The sequence below is a fragment of the Pongo abelii genome, chromosome 6 (genome assembly GCF_028885655.2).
Source record: "Pongo abelii isolate AG06213 chromosome 6, NHGRI_mPonAbe1-v2.0_pri, whole genome shotgun sequence".
Taxonomy (NCBI): domain Eukaryota; kingdom Metazoa; phylum Chordata; class Mammalia; order Primates; family Hominidae; genus Pongo; species Pongo abelii.
Genome location: NC_071991.2, coordinates 80,720,244 through 80,740,343, shown reverse-complemented (window position 1 = coordinate 80,740,343; position 20,100 = coordinate 80,720,244). Strand labels below are relative to the sequence as shown.

The 20,100-nt window shown below is 36.9% G+C and overlaps 1 protein-coding gene across 1 annotated transcript; it reads right to left on the bottom strand.

The window, feature by feature from the left end:
• Positions 1-4,406: 4,406 nt before the first annotated feature.
• PDK4 (pyruvate dehydrogenase kinase 4) lies at positions 4,407-17,530 on the bottom strand. The gene is made up of 11 exons (XM_002818238.6): positions 17,137-17,530; positions 15,983-16,124; positions 14,655-14,726; positions 13,716-13,900; positions 13,468-13,554; positions 12,945-13,022; positions 10,598-10,674; positions 8,704-8,802; positions 8,395-8,505; positions 7,991-8,104; positions 4,407-6,754 (listed from the first exon to the last, which is right to left on the bottom strand). The coding sequence occupies exons 1-11, from the start codon at positions 17,264-17,266 to the stop codon at positions 6,614-6,616; spliced, it is 1,236 nt and encodes a 411-aa protein (XP_002818284.1). The 5' UTR covers positions 17,267-17,530; the 3' UTR covers positions 4,407-6,613.
• Positions 17,531-20,100: the final 2,570 nt, after the last annotated feature.

Sequence of the window (20,100 nt, the reverse complement as noted above, 5' to 3'; positions counted from 1 at the left end):
GTTGCCCAGGCTAGAGTGCAATGGCATGACCTCACTCACTGCAACCTCCACCTCCCAGGTTCCAGCGATTCTCCTGTCTCAGCCTCCTGAGTAGCTGGGATTACAGGTGCCAGCCACCACACCCAGACAATTTTTTCTATTTTTAGTAGAGACAGGGTTTCACCATACTGGCCAGGCTGGTCTTGAACTCCTGACCTCAGGTAATCCACCCGCCTTGGCCTCCCAAAGTGCTAGGATTACAGGCGCGAGTTATCGTGCCTGGCCATGTATATAATATTTCTTATGTGCCAAGCACTGTTATAAATACTTTATGTATATGAACTCATTTTAATTTTCATGACATCCCTATAAGGAAGAGGCTATAATACTACTCCCATTTTACAGATCAGAAAACTGAGGAAGAGAGAAATTATGTAACTCTCAATAGCTATGAAGTGGCAGAGCTGGGGTGGAAAGCTAGGCAGTCCAGCTCCAGAGTCTACATGTCTGATGACTACGACACTTGGGTGCAAATCCATTGTTTCAACTCATCAATCAATGTATATCAATGCTCTTTTTAGTTATCTGAATATTACATTCTCATTTCAGAAAGTTGTACTAATTGCTACACTGTATTTCGTAAATGAACTGACAACAAAATACGTGGTCTTGAGATTTTACTCAATGGGGCTGTTTGGATCTTTTTACCATTCTCTTATCTCCTTGATACCCCAGGTGCCACATTCAGACATTCAAACTATCTTCAGTTGAACTCCCATTTACCTTTCCAACTTTCTCCCCAGATACTTTCTTCAAAGTTCTTCTTTCCATTTTCCATACATAAATTGTCTTCTTTTTACCTAGTCACTTTAGTCTGAAATCACTTTTCTTTCTTTAAATTTTTGATAGTAATTCACGTGAGTGCATTTACCTGGCTCTCTCTCTATATATAGGTATATATATTTTATTATAGGTATATATATATATATAAAAAATACTATATATACATATGTATATATGTATATATAGTATTATGGTATCTTCTCATTGCCTTGGAGTGTTATAAAAATCCCTGGTCACAATTTAAGTTCTTACATGTTTGTATCTTGACTGTTCAAATTTTTAATAGGATGCTAAACTCCTTGAGGGCAAAGACCTTGTATTAAGCCTGAAATAAAAGGTTTAAATTATTGTGTGTATATGTTACAGCCATGATCTATCTGGAAACAAGCATAAATCCTTCCCAGATCGAAAAAGAAATGCTGAGGGCCATTAAAAAGTATTAAGAGGGGTGGCATTGGTCTTAAGTCAGTAGAATAAACTGCTCAATTAGAGATTATTCCATTGCTTTTCTCTGTCTTCCCAACTCATCGAAAACATATCAATCAAGAAATGCTTTTTGATATCTGCTATACGCAAGACAGGCTTAATGTCATGGTTTTTTACCTAGGTATGTATAACTCATGGTCCTAGATTGCAGGGAACACACAATCTAGTTGGGCTTCTGGACTTTATACCTATCTATAACATGTAACTAGCACCCCTAGCAATTATAAGTACTAAAATTGTCCTGACTACGTGAGAGTTTACAAGATGTTGGCATGCCCAGTCCATGAAGGTCAGCTTTAACCTGTGCCCAGAAGATTGTAAAAAACAGAGCACAGAGGAAGGGTATTTTAGGTAGGCATATTTCCAATGAGCAAAAAGAAACATGTTTGTTACATGTTTAGAAAATAGTATTTCGAATGGTTCAGTAATGGAAGATATAAATTGTAAGGTTGAAGTGCATAAAACTATAGCTATCATATACATTTCAGATTCTTAGGCCCTGGGAAGCCAGTAAGGGATTTTGAGGTTGGCAGTAATATTATGAGAAGGCTGGTTTGGGAGAATGAATCTGGCATTATAGTGCAGGTAGACTGAAGAGAGATTGGAGGCAAGGTATTTAGTAAAGAATTACTAGAAAACTTACATTCAGAGACTAGAATTTGGCATGCCTTTCTTATACAAGACCCATTTAGGTAGAATAGAAGATTGAAACTCAAATAGGTAAAGAGAATTGCATAAGAATATGATAAAATATTTTTGTTTTAAAGTTTATTTCTGTTTTTAATAATAAATTTATAATTTTATTATTACCTTTAAAATGAACTTAAAAAGATTGAATCAAGGGCAATTCTACCAAATATCTATGTATAACTCTATCTATCTGTCTATATTTGGGTAGAAACATAATAAAGAACATAGCTATATGAAATGGATAAAAACTTGAGATTTTGCCATTCAATAGACTATTTGTCTTAGATATTAAAGCATCCTTTTACATTTATGGAAAACAGTATGCTAATAAATAATTTCTAGCTATATTGCATTATTTGACAACCAGTCATGTGTAATTTCCATTACATTAATGGTAGCAGTAAACATGAAAATGATGTCTCATGATTCGTTGATGAGCTTTATTATTTTGTTGCTGGATTTATTATTAAGACAGCTCACATCATTTTCACATCATTTAGTAGATTCAACATGTTTTCAAGGCTACTGACATTTCTGCTGGTTTTGAGTGGCTTTTAATGTTTATTTGCATTTGGGTAGGAACTGAAAAATCTCATAAAAAGACAGTTACTCATTTCCATTAAGGAGCCATGATGTATGGATGGTAATACGTTTTCATCTGAGTCCAAGGTAAACACAAAGAAAGAATACTCATAAAATCTGAAGCTCTGGCCCATTTGCTCAAGAAATTTCCTTATAAGTGATAACGTTAGCCATTATTTAATTTCTTGTGATATATGTAATAATTTCATAGCCAAAGGCCACCAAAGGAAAGTGACATTTAAACAAAAATGAGTTGCAGTTTAATTGGTTTGGAAACATATCTCAGAGTGTCTGCAATATTATAAAACTTATTGAATACGTCTTCCAGCATGAGATCTTATAAAATTTGATGTACTATTACTTAACACAGAGTTCCAACCTATTCTTAAATGCAGGGATACTGTTCTATGGCCAGAAGTTTATTCATGTGTTCATTTATGTATTCAGGCAGTGAATGTTTATTGAGTGCCTAAGTAACAGTGATATAAGATAAAAAAGGGATAACTGTTAAAAAAAAGACATCTGTGGATGGAATGCTAATGAAGATAGAACACTACTGCTCTAGGTGTTCATAGTAGGGCTTAGTGACTTCTTATATAGGCTCCTATGAAATTATAAAAGTCTCTTAATTCTTCCACCAGGACAGACCAAGATAATCAGGAGATTTCACACACATTTTCAGTGTTGGTATACATCTAAATGTAAGTGCATCCCTGAAAGTATAGTAGGAGAATAAAGGAATTATCAAGGTTGATGTCCAGGTTACTAGCTCACATGATCTCTTTCTCTTTCTCTGCACATGTATTGGTAGTTGAGATAAAACACTATTCCTAGCCAAATGTGGAATTTGAGAGAAATGGTCTAAAGATAGTTTTGGTGGAAATTCGGCCCACTTGATTGAAGTTGAAAATTAGTTTCCTTTGGAGTATACACATTGACTTGAGTCAAAAAGATACATGTGTGCAGACATGGAGAGTTGTAGGATGCAAAGTTTTACAGTTATTAAGAGAACACGAGTGAAGTTTCTCAGACTGTGGAGTGCACTAACTCCCTACTTCCCTGTCAGCTTAGTCCAAGGAAACTGTACAGCTAGATCTTGTGCATGTGTGCAGGTGCGTGCTCCTCTTAGCTACACATGGTGCAGTGCTTCCTCAACAGAAGTGGAAGAAATGAAGGCAGTCAAGGAAATGGAGAGTCTCATTGTCAACCTCACTAAAGGTTTTTCAGTAAAATGTTAACCTTACTACAGTTTTTTTAGGGTCTAATGCCTTAGGCTGATGGCATTTTTGATTCAAATATGATTATTTTGACAAGATTTATAATTTAGTTATGGCAAAGTCATTCCACTATTTTCATTTAATTCTAATCTATTTTCCTCATTCCCTTCCCTCCTTCCCACCCCAGCCCCCGATTTGTAGAACCTTGCCAGTAAGGGCATTAGGCAGGTGGGCAAAGGATGTTGTCTAATGATAAAGTAGGATTAAAATAGTAAAGAAAAGCAGTAAAGAGAGCAAAGATAATACATACCACAATTTAACTTAGTAATTTCTATCCTATTTCCACCTTATTATTACTCTGACATTTAATCCAGAAGTTATTGGGAACCTAAGCTATCAAGATAATTATTTTGGTACTCCACTGTTTGTATGCAAACACAGACATAAAATGAAACTTTAAATTTCCAGAAATATGCAGAAACATATGCATTGCAAAAATGATTATTGAATACAAATTTGTAGGCAAACACACCATTGTACTGTGTTATTGTAACTCAAATTCTTAGTACCTTGAGGTAAATTGAGAAAAGAACTTTAAAAGACAGTGTCTTTTATCATCATAAAAAATATTTATTATAAAAAATTATCACATTTCTCTGTACATAGCATAAAGACAAAAACACAATGTATACATTAATAATTTAAGTGGGCCTGAGTATTCAGTATCCTCTTCTAGAATCCTAAAGCTCTTCCCCAGATTTCACAAATACCAATGTAGATTATTTCTATTTTATCAAAGTTCATTTGCACAGTTGGTGTAATTGAGATACTAACATTTCTTTTTTCTAGTGTTTTAAAGATAGTTCACAGTATTTTAGTTAATTAATTAATCAACTGATTTAAATCTTTGGTAAATACAAGCATCTACATGTAAAAATGTTTAGCTCAAATTTCAGTAAAAAACTGAAATGACAAATAACCTACTGCAAACTGTTTTGTATAATCAGAAATGCATGAGCCGGACTCCCACCATTAAGAAATGTCACTGTCTAGGACTTCTGATGATAAAATCTGAAATCCACAAGAAAATAGTTGAGCTTCTATTACCATTACCAGAAGCACCACAACACCAGGCCACCATGAAATTATACACAAATGTCCAATTCAACATATAAACCATACTGATTATTTTACAATGCAGAAAAATCCTCCTTTTTTTCTATATGCCAGTTTAAATGTTAATCGACACGGGTAAGTTTATGATCTCATAAAAGCCTACTATCTTGTAAGAGTGAGAGCCATTTAAAGAATCCATACTGCTTTCAAAACACCAGTTCTTCCTCTTGCCAATGACATATCCATGAAAATATAGGATTTTTTTGAAATAATTTGTAGGGAAAATAGAAAAATGCCTGCCTTCTGCTTCCCTCTCTTCCTATATCCTTTCTTTCCTTCCTACCTTCTTTCATTTTTCCATTCCTTCTTCTCTAAGAGTAATCAGTGCGACTGGCCTGCCAACCTTCAAATTATACCTTAACTCTCCCAAAATACCATATGCTTTTCAGGTGTCATTCATTAGCTCTCAGTCACAATTCACAAATGAAAGCATGCTGGCATGAGAATCTCTTACGTCCAGCCTATTCGCTTAAAAAAATTACTCTAAAAGATACTTAAATTCTAATGTTCTTGAGCCATTTGAGAATCAGAAATTTTTAAGCAGACATATTAATGCTGGAGTGTAGAGAATATAATTAAATATATCAAAAATATATTTAATTATATTTTATTATAATTATATTTAATTTATATTTATATTTAATTATATATTATATATCCATTTTTAAGCCTAGAAAATGGATGCCTTTGGATTACCATCATTTCAGGGTAGAGAAAAGCCCTTCCTACTGAGTTAGGCTCTGAACATGTGATTTCTTTCCCTAACACTAGTTTTTCCAATCTACTGATTTATTTATAAACAAAGCAAAGTAAGAGATATTTTTGCTGTTACTTTGGCAATTCTCTCTCTTCAATCTCCAACATCCCGAGTTCAGTGCACATCTAACAATTCACTCAAGACTAGGCACCTGACAATAAGTGTTTCCTTAGTGTGTAAAGTGAACAGGAAAAGCAGCATAATAAAGGAGCTGTGTTTTTATCAGAGGAGCCTTCCTTCTGAGTTTTTACATAAGTTGATGCCTTCACTGCAACTTTGAATACAATGTTTTGAATTTTGAAACATTTGAATAAAATGTTCGAATGCTTTGAATAAAATTCCTCCTCTTTCAGAGTAAGCCTTATTTTAGTCACCAGCATTTCCTCCCAGAGCACATAAATATGTTCAAAATGTACATTTACATATATTTCTAACCACATAGTGTAAACTAAGATTTAATCCTTTGCATGGCAGGAAAATGCTGGTATTCTGACACCAATATCTTTTGATGTGAACAAGAGGCCTAAAATATCAGTCTATTGAAACTGCTAACCACCATCTTCACACTCACTCCCTTTCTCATTCTTCTTATCAGAAACAGATGGAAAACTGAGGCTTATTTCTTCGGGATTTGATATAAACTCATGAGTTATTCTACATTAAAAAATAAGGAGCTGACCATCTGTTAACTCCTGTAGTCTTGCACTAAGTTCTCCTGGGTCACAGAAACCAGCTCCATTCCTCATTGGATCAGTGCTCTGATTAAGAAGTTTTCGTTGCTGTCGTTTGTTTTGGAGGAAACAAGGGTTCACACACAAACATTCAGGAAGCAGCACTGGTGCAGACCCACTTTGATCCCATAAAGTGTCCTGAGTGTCCCTCTTCACATGGCCACTTCTTTTGCCAGGTTCTTTGGTTCCCTGCTTGGGATACACCAGTCATCAGCCTCAGAGCTCATCTGATAATGTTTGAAGGCTGACTTGTTAAAAACTGGAAGTTTTTCTATAGACTCAGAAGACAAAGCCTAAAAGAAAAGCGGGGAAAAAACATGAGACCAAAGAAATTATGCATGGCATAATTTGCACTTGAAGTTATTATTCAAAATACATTCAGAGGTAAGTATCCAAACATTCAAATACATTCATTTAATTGATACAGTAATAAGAGCACACTGGTGCCTGCACTCAGTCTATTGCTCTTTCTCAATAGTTTGAAGACTTTTGCTCATTTAAGAAGTGAATACATTAACTATTTCAGATGGTCAAAAGGCCATTTGGCAAGTAATTCCAGTGCAAAAAATGGGAGCCTGAAAGTTTAATGTTGTAGTTGCTAATATCTATAAATATATTTTCAGTTGAAATAGTCGGCAAATGAACAGAATCAAGACAGTGATCTTAACAAAGAAGTTGAGGCTTTCCCAGAAACAGGAAAATATGCACCAAGTTGTTTTTTTTTTTTTTTTTTTGAGACGGAGTCTAGCTCTGTTGCTTAAGCTGGAGTGCAGGGGCACGATCTTGGCTCACTGCAACCTCTGCCTCCCGGGTTCAAGCTATTCTCTTGCCTCAGCCTCCTGAGTAGCTGGGGTTACAGGCACCCGCCACTACACCCAGCTAATTTTTGTATTTTTAGTAGAGACGGGGTTTCACTGTGTTGGCCAGGCTGGTCTAGAACCACTGAACTTGTGATCCACACACCCTGGCCTCCCAAAGTGCTGGGATTACAAGTGTGAGCCACTGTGCCTGGCCAACATGCACCAAGTTTTTAAGTTCAAACAATGAATGTCTGGCACCCCACTGACAGCTTTGGAACAGTCAGCTTTCCTTTCTCAGGATTTCTAACAAGTTCAGCTTAAGGTCTTGAGTATCTTGATACCTGTTATTTTTTTCAGGCTGGAACATTATTAGCATATATTTACCACAATTCTAAGTAAAATAAAAGCACAGCTACTCTCATAGATGCCAAAAGAAGTTGCCTTAAAAAATTCACATGAGCATGTCCTCATTCTGAAACTTTGCTAATGTATTAACACTTCTTAGGAAACAATTTTGCTTCACTTGAGGCAGGTAGTATAGCCCAGCTTCCTCTTTGGTAAGTTATCATATTAAATAATGTACACACACCCAGAAAGAGAATAGAATGACCTGTAGTCATTATTTGCATTAACTCAGTTTGGGGAATTCACTCTGGACCATAGCACTCAGGGCTGTAAAAGGAGCAATGGCTTTAGAAATAGGATTTTGCTATTGAATTGAAGGGATACCTTTAAGTAGATGATAGCATCTGTTCCATATCCTGATAAAGAGTAGAGATTCAGATCTCCTTGAAAGTACTTGGCATACAGACGAGAAATTGGCAAGCCATAACCAAAACCAGCCTAGAGAAGAGAGATGTTATCAGGTAAAGAAGTGTACGTGATCACTGAAATAAAAACAAGTAGGAAATTACTGTCCTCACTGATACTAATGTCCTAGAACCTAAATATCTTCTACTTCCAATCAGACACCCCTTGTTTCACCATTTTTAGCTTGCTTTATCATTCATTCTTATATCCCTCATGTCTAATTTTACTTAATTGATGAACTTGTCTAAATAATCCCTTGCAATCCTTGCTCTACATTTAGAACTAGGTGGCTGAGATTAATTTAGCCATATAATTGTTCTTACCAAAGGAGCATTCCGGGAATTATCCATCACAGGCGTTGGTGCAGTGGAGTATGTATAACTAAAGAGGCGGTCAATAATTCTCAGGGGAACACCACCTCCTCTATCTGAAATCTAAAACAAACAAACAAGTCATCAGAGCCGCACATTAAAAACAATGTGCATTTGTCTAAATAAAAATGGTTTTCCTTCATTTAAAAATCACCTGGCATATATGACTGTTATCTATTGCAAAAAGCAGAGAGCTTTATTACTATTGACCCTATTTAATTCTCTCAAGAGACACCCAAAAGAAAAACAGAGAATGGTTACCTTAATGGTAAGGTCTTCTTTTCCCAAGACAACAATAACCTCAACTGGTGTAAGGGAAGGCTGATTTTCCTGGTGTTCAACTGTTGCCCGCATTGCATTCTAAAGCAAACCAAACCATAAAGAATTCAATGGCAGAGGAATGAGGGACAATAAGTAACTGTGTTTTTTATGTTTAAAATAAAAGTAGCACAGAGGGTAATTCAAAGTTCCTATTTTTTAAGTTAGTAGTAAAACAGCTTTGTAAATAGCCATTTATGAATGTGTCATGTAGGATGTATAATGAAAAATAATCATTTACTATGTAATATAGCTCCTGGGAGTAATGTCTAATGGAAAAACAATTCTGCTAGCTGTCAAGTTCTTATTTGTAAGCTTAATTTAAATGTAGAAATTGGTTTTTATAGTCCATTTCCTAGCTCTCCCTTTTCTATCTTTCCATTACATTTTACATCCAAGCACCAAAGACTATTACATAACAAATGAACAGTGAATCATTGAACCAATTTATTGGCTTTTATAAAACTTGCTGTGAAAAGGTTGTTACTATTTAAAAGGACAGTCAATAATTCTAAATTAAATTTCAGTTTGCATTTGATTATCATCTAACTTTTACCAATGATGGCAGAATAACTCTATAAGTTGTATCATTCAACTTAAAAATAAATCAAATCAATGAAAAAGTATCCTTTGTCCTTTAACACAGAACAAACTAAAAGATGTTTTCAGTCTATTGGCTGAATCTCATACAGATACAGTCTTGGTCTTCTTAATCCATTTTCCTTTGTCACCACCTATCTACTTTCTGCTTTCTGGTTTTTAAATAATATTAAGTTCTTGTCATTAGCTGGAGTGAAATGAAGTAGATCAGATGTTTGTACTACAATCAGTACCTCACAGCAGTAACATTAGAATAAGTTAGGAAACAGGAAGTTCTGGAAAGAGTTATGTCAGAATTAGAGCCAGATTTCTCTTTTTTAGGCTTCCTTCTCTCCAATTCAGGGGACTCTTGGGAAGCATCAAAAAGCTTAAGGTGTTTTTCTATTTTTTGGTTTAAGTTCAATTTTATCTTAATTTAACTTGATCTTAGGATGCATGAAAGGATTTGATTCTTAGCACCTGACTGCCTCAGACCAGTAACATCTGTATACTTTGAGAGCTTGTTAGAAATGCACATTCTCAGACCTGAAGAATCAAAATCTCTGGGGTGGAGCCCAAGAATCTGTGTTTTAACTTGCCCTGCAGGCGATTCTAATGCATATTACAGTTTGAGAAGCACAACTCTACAGGCCTACTAGGCAAAGTGTGCATTGTGGACCAGCAGCATCACCCCTTAGCTTATTCAAAATTGAGAATCTCAGGCCCCACTCTGGACTTCCTGAATCAAAATTTTCACTTTAACAAAGTCCCCAGGTGATTCATATGCACTTTAAAGTAGATGATTGAAAGAACTACTGACTGTGCTCTTAGCACATTCTGGACTCTGAATGGAGCCATACCACCTACAGGAATTCTGGACCTGAACTGCTGAGTTTGGAGTTGGACCAGCCTGTGGGGGTGGAGGTAACAAGGCCTCATTCACTGAAACATTCACCCCATGATCTCTCTTAATGAGTGAAAGGGCACCTGAAAAAATAATAGGAACTTCCTCTTGGCTGTAAAGCATTGATACATCATGAATTATATGATGCATTCTCAAATATGTGTTGATGCTACAATGAGCTACATGTACTTTGTCAAACATTGACTGTATAGTTTCTTTCTCTTAGGAGGACTAGAAGCATTCTTGGGAAAAGATATTGAGGCTTCCGTTTTGTGGCGAATAATAAAGGAGATAAAAATATAACTGTTAAACCTCTTTAAAAGGTAAAATTTCAATTATTGTGAAGTATCATACCTTAAACAGTTCAAAGAGCATATGATGGAGGTGAGAAGGAACATACACGATGTGAATTGGTTGGTCTGGAAATTTTCCTAGAAAAATAAAATTCATTAAGAATTTGTAAACAAATACTTCACTAAAATAAACCACCACATTCATGTGATTAACATTTTAGACTTCAAGATGGCTGCCATATTCTCTACCTTCCCCATCCCCAAATCCTGCCCTAGAACCTTCCCGCTTAAACAGTAAATATTACTGGCTTATATTCAAAATGTTATTGTAGTTGCTACATAATGCTCTTTTGTTAATTGTTTTTTTTGTAGAGATGGGGTCTCACTATGTTGTCCAGGCTAGTCTTAAACTCCTGGCCTCAAGCGATCCTCCAGCCTTAGCCTCCCAAACTGCTGGGATGATAGGCATGAACCACCTTGCTCCATATGATTAATTTTTGTATTTCTCCACAAATGTATGAAGTTGGGTAAGTGTGGAAGAATAGTGCTATAAATTAGATTTTGTGGATTATTTCTATTTTCAACATTTTTGTACAGGACAATTTCAGAGTCAAAATTATATGTATTTTAAGACAGAAGGGAGAAAACTGTGCTTATAGCATAACATTGAAATTAATGCTAACTATAATTTTTGTATTTTTAATGCTTAGTAAAATAACACACCTGATTTTTCTTGTTTTTTGTATCACCCAAACATTAAATCTTATATGTTAAATATGCTTAAATTTTACCAAGAGGATAAAGGAAACAGACAAACAAAAACCTCTTAATGCTTTTTGGAAAGAAAAATAAGAAGTAAAATAAGATTAGAAAAAAAAGAAAAGAAAAATAAAAGTATTATTCTTCAGCGTTCCAGGCCTTGGCAAAGTTTGAATCAGAAAACACAAGGTCTGGCACAATCCCCTCTTTATTTTGTCCAACAGTTGGAGCAGTTTATCTACAAGTATTATGCAACAACACTGTTTATGCTCAGAGATACGTTCCATTCTTTATTTGTTCTTCTACTTTTAGTTTAGTGTTTATTTACATTTGCTTGTCCCTAATCTGTTAGACTACTCTTTGAGCAACTTGATTTTAACTGTCACCATAAACAAAAACTGTTCCTGTATAAATATTACTTGAGAAAGATGTTTACTTTAAATAGAAAAGAGAAGGTAATTCCAATTTAAGTATACTGCTTCGTTTTAAGATGCAACTATTTACCAGAACAGAATGGGAAGGGGTGAAAATAGTGCCTTTCATTCATCGTGTAGTCACTTCAGTCATTCAGACAGCATGGGAAGACCTTGTCAGAATTGAAATTTTGTTTGTTTGTTTGTCTGAGGCAGGGTCTCACTCTGTCACCTGGGCTGGAGTGCAGTGGGACAATCATGGCTCACTGCAGCCTTGACTTCCTGGTCTCAAGTGATCATCTCACCTCAGCCTCCTGAGCAGCTGGGACTACACGTGTGTGCCACCATGCCTGGCTAATTTTTATTTTTTGTTGAGACAATGTCTCCCTTTATTGCCCAGGCTGGTCTTGAACTCCTGGGCTCAGGCAAACCTCCCACCTCAGCCTCTCAAAATGCTGGGATTACAGGTGTATGCCACTGAACCCAGCTGAGCTGAAGCTTTTTGAAGTACGTTCTGCTTCCAAAACAGTAGTATAAAACAATAGTGCAGTTTTTTTGTATTGGGGTGAAGACATTTAACATGAGATCTACCCTTTTAACAAAATGTTAAGCGTACAATACAATATCCTTAACTACAAGCGCTATGTTGAACAGCAGAACTCTAGGATTTATTCATGTTGCATAACTGAAACTTCGTATCTGTTGGATAGCAACTCCCCATTTTCCCCTTTCTCACAGCCCCTGACAACTACCATTCCATTCTGCTTTTGTGAGTGCGACCATTTTAGACATCTCATATAAGTGGAATCATGCATCTGTCACTGGCTTATTTCTTATAGTGAAATTTAAAGTATTTTTGTTTCCAGGTCTTATGGGTAACCTCTTTAAGAGGATATTTCCACTGCTATATCCTCCCTACTTCTGGTCTCTCTATCCCTCATATTCTATAGGAAGTAATCTTTCTTTGATCTAAGATATTGGAATGTAGTTGCTACTTTAATCCCATATTATTTGTTCAAAACCTTCTTTATGAATCCTCATTAGCAACTGAATAGGCAGAATTGGAGCCTTCCAGTTGAGATAGTTAAAGAGAACCTTGTCTTCAAAAAAAATGTGTACAAACTTTAGGCAAGAGAAAAAATGAACACAGAAGTTACTTTATATTTACAAAAAGCAATCATATTAGGAGAATACAGAATTTTCCATAGGTTAAAATATATTTTACTTACAACTTACCATTCACTTGTGTAAGCTTTAATTCTGGAGATGTTAAATAATACTGATCACAGAGCATCCTTGAACACTCAAAGGCGTCTGGAATAGAAGTTGTTTTTTATAACAATGAAATGAATTTATGCCAAGTACAGTTCTCAAATAATCTTCAGTGTCTGTATTACCCTAATCTAAAATATTCACTAAAGTATAGGTTTATGTATATAAAAATATATTTTAATATTTTATTGAAGAAAAATTAAGACAGTGTTTGCATTGCAGTTTTAGCAATATGTGCACTTCAGAGACTAAATACAACATATAAAATATGGCATGTTAGTCACTTATATTTGGATTTTTAAATAATATTTTAAAGGAATGTTTATATTACTGACTCTCAAAAGCAAAGGACCTTGAAGATGACATTTATAAAACAAATGGAACACTCTGTGAATATAAATCCATTCACAGAGTCACCTCAATTATAGATATGTCAATCATATATTGTACATTTTCAATAAGGGAAATGCAGAAATACAGAACATACCTTGGACCACTGCTACCACATCACAGTTAGGATCAATGCTTCCAATGTGGCTTGGGTTTCCTGTCTGTGAGTCACTAAATATAAGAACTGTTGAAAAATAAAAACAAAAAATATTGTTATAAAATTCAGGATAATGATTAATACTATCACTGAGAATGTGACCCGCTGATTAGTGAAACATCTAGTTATAGTATGGCTTATATTCTACATCCATGTCTATATACCATGATCATGATGAGCTAACTTACTGTGCTGGTTCATCAGCATCCGAGTAGAAATACGGTTCATGTAAAATCGATCCAAGAAATATTGAAGATTTTGATTGGTGACTGGGTCAACTGTACAGGCATCTTTATACTCTATGATTCCTTGTGCCATTGTAGGGACTACATTATGGTGTCTATTTCGAACTTTGATGAGTGTATCTACAAAGCTAAGCCATAATATGTATGGTTAGTAAAAGTTCAGATACATTTCATTCACTTATACTCCTAAGGTTACTTCACAGAAGGCTAAAGTTCTTTTTGCATTACCCATCTGAACAAATCAAATGATAAAATGTTAGTCCTTTATTAGTAATCTCACTACAGATTCTTCCACTAGAGTAGAGGAGATAATTTCACAAACAGACTCATTTTGTTTCTAGCTTATATGTAAAACTATTAGCCTTATAACCAATGCATTCATCAGATGTATTCATTAAGTCTTCTCTTTATAAAATAATGATTAATACCTAATATAATCATTCTAGAGATGACTCTAGAATGCCATTGTGAAAAAACTTTCAAAATTTCTTGTCAGATTTAGAAAAGATCCTTATTTAAGTAGCTAGAAACTATCAGTTACTCTGAAAGAAAATGTTTAGTCTACAATGACACTGAAATGTATTAAAATTATGTAATGGTAAATCCTCCTGCACATCTAATCATTGGAGTAAATTTATAGTAAAAATAAGTCTCCCTGGGGGAACAAAAATGGGTCCTCTACATTTCTTCACACTCAGCATCATTTTCAATGCCATATTTCTTCACTTCTGAAAAACCAACAAGCCAAAACTTGTCATGTGTAAGAGGGTAGTGATTTATTATTCAGAGCTGAATTCCTTTAATTTAGGTCTAAAAATATCTTAGGAATCTGTCTGGAAAGAACCAAAGTTTTAAACACTTATTCTAATGCATAGAGCTTACTCTGATAATGCTTTCTGGTCATCTGGGCTTTTCTCATGGAATTCCACCAAATCCATCAGGCTCTGTATATACCTGTAAAGAAGCAGGTATGCTTTAAGTTTTAAAATTAATAGTCAGATACACATGGCTGAAAATAGAATACCTTTTCCAAATAATTTGAAAAGAGAAAGTAAGCATTATGTTCAAACTTAAAACTTTCCTCCAGAACATTTGGAAAATAATATAAATTAAAAATGCTATAACTTTTAATCCTTGACTTTCAAACTTAAAATTAAACGCAAAATGTTTCTTTAAGTATTTCAGGTCAGTATTCAGTTTCCTGACTGTTTTGTTTGGCAAATATTTTCATTTCTTCTAGCAATAATACTTAGAAACAACTTTTTTTTAGAGCTTTTTATTTTTTTTCTACTACATTCATTCACAGAAGAGTGTAAGTCTTGACTGCAATAGTAAATACTACAGATTGAATATATGTTTTAGATTGTAATTGTCTTACAGGTATATAATGCATGTATTTCTTGAATCAATGAACAAAAGGCTGTGCAGTCAGTGGATTAAGATAAGGCTCTCATGCATGTCTGCTGCCTGTGCATATCCTGCTTCTGTGATCCAAAAATTTGCTGTTTTGGGTTACCTACCTTCTCTAAGCATCAGTATCTTCATTTATAAAATGAGATGACAACAACTGACACTTACTGACTGCTGGCTGTGTGCCAGGTGCTGTCCTAAGTGTTTTTTCTTTCTTTTTTTATGGATTATCTCATTTCATTACACTCAAACATCCCTCTGAGGCATATACTTTACTCTCCTTAATAACAGATGGGAATAATAACTCAATGGCATAAAGAGTTTAAGACACTTGCCAAGGATTCCACAACTAGAAGTGACAGAGGCAGGATTGATTTGAACCCAGAGCCCACTCTGTCAAATCACTTTGTAAGTTACAAAATTAGGCCTTCCCTAAATAGTAGTCATCTGAATTGGTTTCTAGGCATAGGATTTCTTTTGCAATATCAAACTCTTTTATTATTGAAAGTGCTCTTCTATAATTGAAAATTAAAATTGCATGCCAATTTTTTTCAAATTTTTCCTAGAACTCAAAATTTTATTATAAAGTAATCCACTTTTTCAGGGTAAAAATGTCTGTTTATAGTTTTATAACTTCTGTAATGATAACTTACCCTAAATTAATTTTAAAATTCTTACATCTTTCAAAATAGTTACCGTTCAGATCACCTGTTTTCCAATTATGATGTTAACATAGTATAAGAATTCATACCCGGGTAACTGTTTCAAAACTAGAGACTTCAATATGGTTCACCACTTACCAGCTTTTAACCAATTGCACTGAAGAAGTATTTACTAATTGGGTCGGGAGGATATCAATTTCCTTCAGAATGTTGGCGAGCCTCACAGGCAATTCTTGTCGCAAAAATGCAAAAGAAGTTCTTTCACATGCATTTTCTGAACCTATAATAAATGAAATCAATTTAGTTTTGAGAAAAAATGTGTCTAAATGATATATCTAAATAGCATTAACTATCAAATATTGAACACACATATATTATAAAATTATATTTCACTCTCAGTTGGGTTACTGTTAATCGATAATTCAGGGGCGATTGTCTTCTTAATTGACTAATTCCCTTCTTCCTATCTTCCTTTCCTTTCGTCTTTCCTTCTTTCTTTTAAAAAGTGACAAATATAGGAGAATTATTGTCTTCTCTTTTTGAAGAGGATTCACTTCCAAGAAGTAAGAATATCCCACAGTTCTTAGAATGTATAAAAGACTGCAGGATTCGGTCACACCACAATGTCAACAACACAACATCCTTTAATGAGTGGGGACATGAAATTGGAGATGGGGGATAAGAGGCTGGAGTGGGAGCTGTGATATTTCCAGAGTAGTGATATCACATTTAAACCCTTGAAATCTTCCTTATAAGATTACTGCAACAAATGTGTAAATATTTTCAGCAATAATGCAAATATATGGAAAGCTATAATGATAAAGAGACAAAGAAATCTGTTAGGAATGCAGAGAGATGTACCCTGTGGAAGGATGCCGGGTGGCTAAGGAATAAAATCTATTAATTTGAGGCTATTTAATACTATTCAGAAACTTCTTCAAGCAGTACTATGCTGTGAAGGAGGGGATAAAGTTTCCAGTCCATTGTCAAACGGTGACCGAAAGCAAAAAGTATTTTGACAGGAAGAGCGGGTCAGAAAGAAGAGTGTGCAGATGAAGTCAAACCATCCAGTGTCGGCAGGCTTGCAGGTGGCCTTGACCTGGAGGCACCCCTGTCAGAAAGTAACCAAATCCAGGAAAAGGAAAAGTGTGCTGGCGACGAGGCTCCAGGGCTCAGCAGCAAAGTGAACCCCAGTTGTTTTAGCTTGAGCCTAGCCCTCCCTCTCCCGAGGCTGAAAGTTAAGGCAGTTCCCCATCCCTAGGACCCAGCTTGGGCCCTGTGTCCCCTCTCACCAAAGTCCAGTAGCTGCTTCATGGACAGCGGGGACGGGCTGTAGCGCGAGAAATGCTCCACCTCTCGGGGCACCAGGCCGGCGCCGTTGAGCGAGCCAGCGCTGCGCAGCACGAAGCGGGCCGCCTTCATCTTGACGCCCACACGGCCTGGCAGGGACTGTGGCTGGCTTGAGGGGAGAAGGCTGCTCGGAGCAGAGCCTGGTTCCGAGGGGGCGCGGCGCGTCCGGGCGAGGACTGCAGGTGCGCTGGCTGGCTCGTGCGCCCCGGCCTGGGCTGGGGTTTGAGGGTGCCGCGGAGTGAAGAGTCTGGGCAGAGAGTCGGAGATGCAGTGGGTCGAGACTCAAGTTCAAGTCTTCCCACCAGCCGCCGCCGCCCGAGGTTTTATTTGTCTCCCCGCACTCTCCCCCCGAGTCCCAAACAGGAGGAGTCACTGGAACTTGGAAACGCGTCCTGAACTCCAGGCCGCGCCAATCAGATCAGACAAAGAACTATGGGCCCCGCCCCTCCGGCCGCGGTCACCACGGAATGGCCTGGCACGGTGACCACGGAGTGCCCTGGCACCGGTGCCAGCAGTTGTGACGGGAAAAGGGTGGGAAGAACAGGGAAGAGGAAGCAGAAGCAGGTATCTGGGGCAACGTGGGCTTAAGATTAGCCTCTTGGGACAGGGCTCCGAGTCGCGTGGGCTGGGGTCCCGCCCAGGCTCGTCCTTGTTTACAACTCGGAGGCTGTCTCAATGTCAAGTACTGGCCACAAACTGTTTCCAAGAGTTTGGGCTCCGAGCGCTCATTGGTCCTTGCTCAGAGCAGGGCTTTTACAGTAGCCAACAAGCTGCGTTCAGAAGTATGGGCTTCTCTGCCACTGGACAGAGAGAAAGGAATAAACAACCTAAAGACCTGCGCCCCCACCCCCACCGCCCCCTATTCTTCAGAAGAGACCGGCACATGGCGGGAACTGTACGTTCCTTTTGCTGAGACTTGAGAGGCTGCCCAGTTACATTTACTTTTTCCTGTGGTAATAAAAGGCCATCAATTCGTTCTTCTCCGGCAACACATTCTTTCCGTTAGGTTTAATTCTGTTAATTAAAAACAAAATTAGAAAGGGATCAATTTGTCAGTTTGCCTTACCTTTTGCTGTGATCAGAGAATTTGCTCACTCTGCCCTGTACGAAATGTCCTTACTCCAAATCTTTCCCTAAGACATTTCATTCTACCCTCAGATGTCTGGCACAAGCTGTCTGCTGCAAGAGGTCTTCCTTGATTACTTCTCCTCACTTCTTCCAAATAAGGCTTTGGTCTTTCATGGTATTATTCTATAGCTATTTATGTTTTTATATTATCCCTCTCTGACTCCCGCCTTTCCTGAAAGAGATCAGAGTAGGGACCCTGTCTGATGCATCTTTGTGATTCCTACTTTTTCACTACTCAATATTTATTAAATTAATGACAGTGGTTGAGACACATTACCCTGTCATACTAACCTCCTTTTCCTCTCCCGACACTCTAAAAGGACTAGGGAATGAAGCCACCGTGTTTGGGAAAGTTGGGAGTAAGAGAGTTGGTTACAAATGTAATAGAATGGGAATTTATGAGGTGTTAAAAATGATAGTTTGTTATAAAAGACCCCTTTTGGCCTCCTCCCCTTGCGTTTATTTTATTTTAATTAGTTAATTAATTACTTTATTTATTGAGACAGAGTCACACTTTGTCTCCCAGGCTGGAGTGCAGTGGCACCATCTCGGCTCACTGCAACCTCGGTCTCCCAGGTTCAAGCGATTCTGCTGCCTCAGTCTCCTGAGTAGCTGGGATTACAGGCACACGCCACCACACTCAGCTAATTTTTTCTATTTTTAGTGAAGATGGGGTTTCTCCATGTTGGCCAGGTTGGTCTCAAACTCCTGACCTCAAGTGATCCACCCACCTCGGTCACCCAAAGTGCTGGGATTACAGGAGTGAGCCATTGCGCCCAGCCTGCCCTGCATTTATAAGCAGAACGGGCAACTCTGAAAGTCATGAGTGATCCTAGGCTCTGCTGTCATCCTTTGCCCTCTTCGTTTAGGAGACTGCATTAAATCACAGGACAGATTTCCAATTCTATCTTTAGCACAAACTTTCTTCCAAAAGCCAGATTCTTCTATTCAATTGCCTATTTGGTTTCTCCATTTGGATGTCTAATAGGTATCAATTTTGCTTTTCTAAAATCAACACCATTACGAGGGATCTGAAACAGTCCTGGAAAACCCTTTGTCAGTTATGTGGCCTGTGTGGAGGCACCATATTAGCTCTCCTACTATTTCTCCCATTGTCTATACATTACCTATAGATGGTCGAGAATTTGAGACTTCCTGTTATGACCAAATATTTTTTTCCGATCTTTGAGAAACAGCTATGTGAAGACATGCAATATTTATGATCTTCCAATGAAGAGGATGGGGCCTGGGTTCTTAGAGAATATTAAGGGATGATCCAATATTAAGGGATTAGAAGAGAGTGGCACTTCTCTTCTCAGGTTGAACACAAATCTTGGAGGTGATCCAGTTGGGACAGAGGTGAAGCAAAAATATTATTTGGGGGCAATGGATATGACAAATCCATGCATTCATTTGAGTAAAAGTAAACCATGAGAAGACTAGCAGTTGCACTTGAGTGGGACAGAAAAACAAAAAAACCAAAAACACAACAGCTCAAGAACTTATCTTAAGCTGAAACAGTTGTGGGAATATGGGCATGTTCCAAATTGCGTCTCCATTTGTAGACAAGTTTTGATGCCACTATTATTTATATTTTTGTACTTGGAATCCTTTATTAAATATTTGCATAGCTTGATGCAGCAACGAAATGTGTTCAAGTAGCCAAAAAACAAGACTCTCTTTGATGAAGCAAGTAAATTTAAGGTAAAAATCCCTTCTTTTTCTTAGATTGGGTCCTAAGAACATAAGTAAAAGTAAAGCATGCTTTTGCTTTTCTC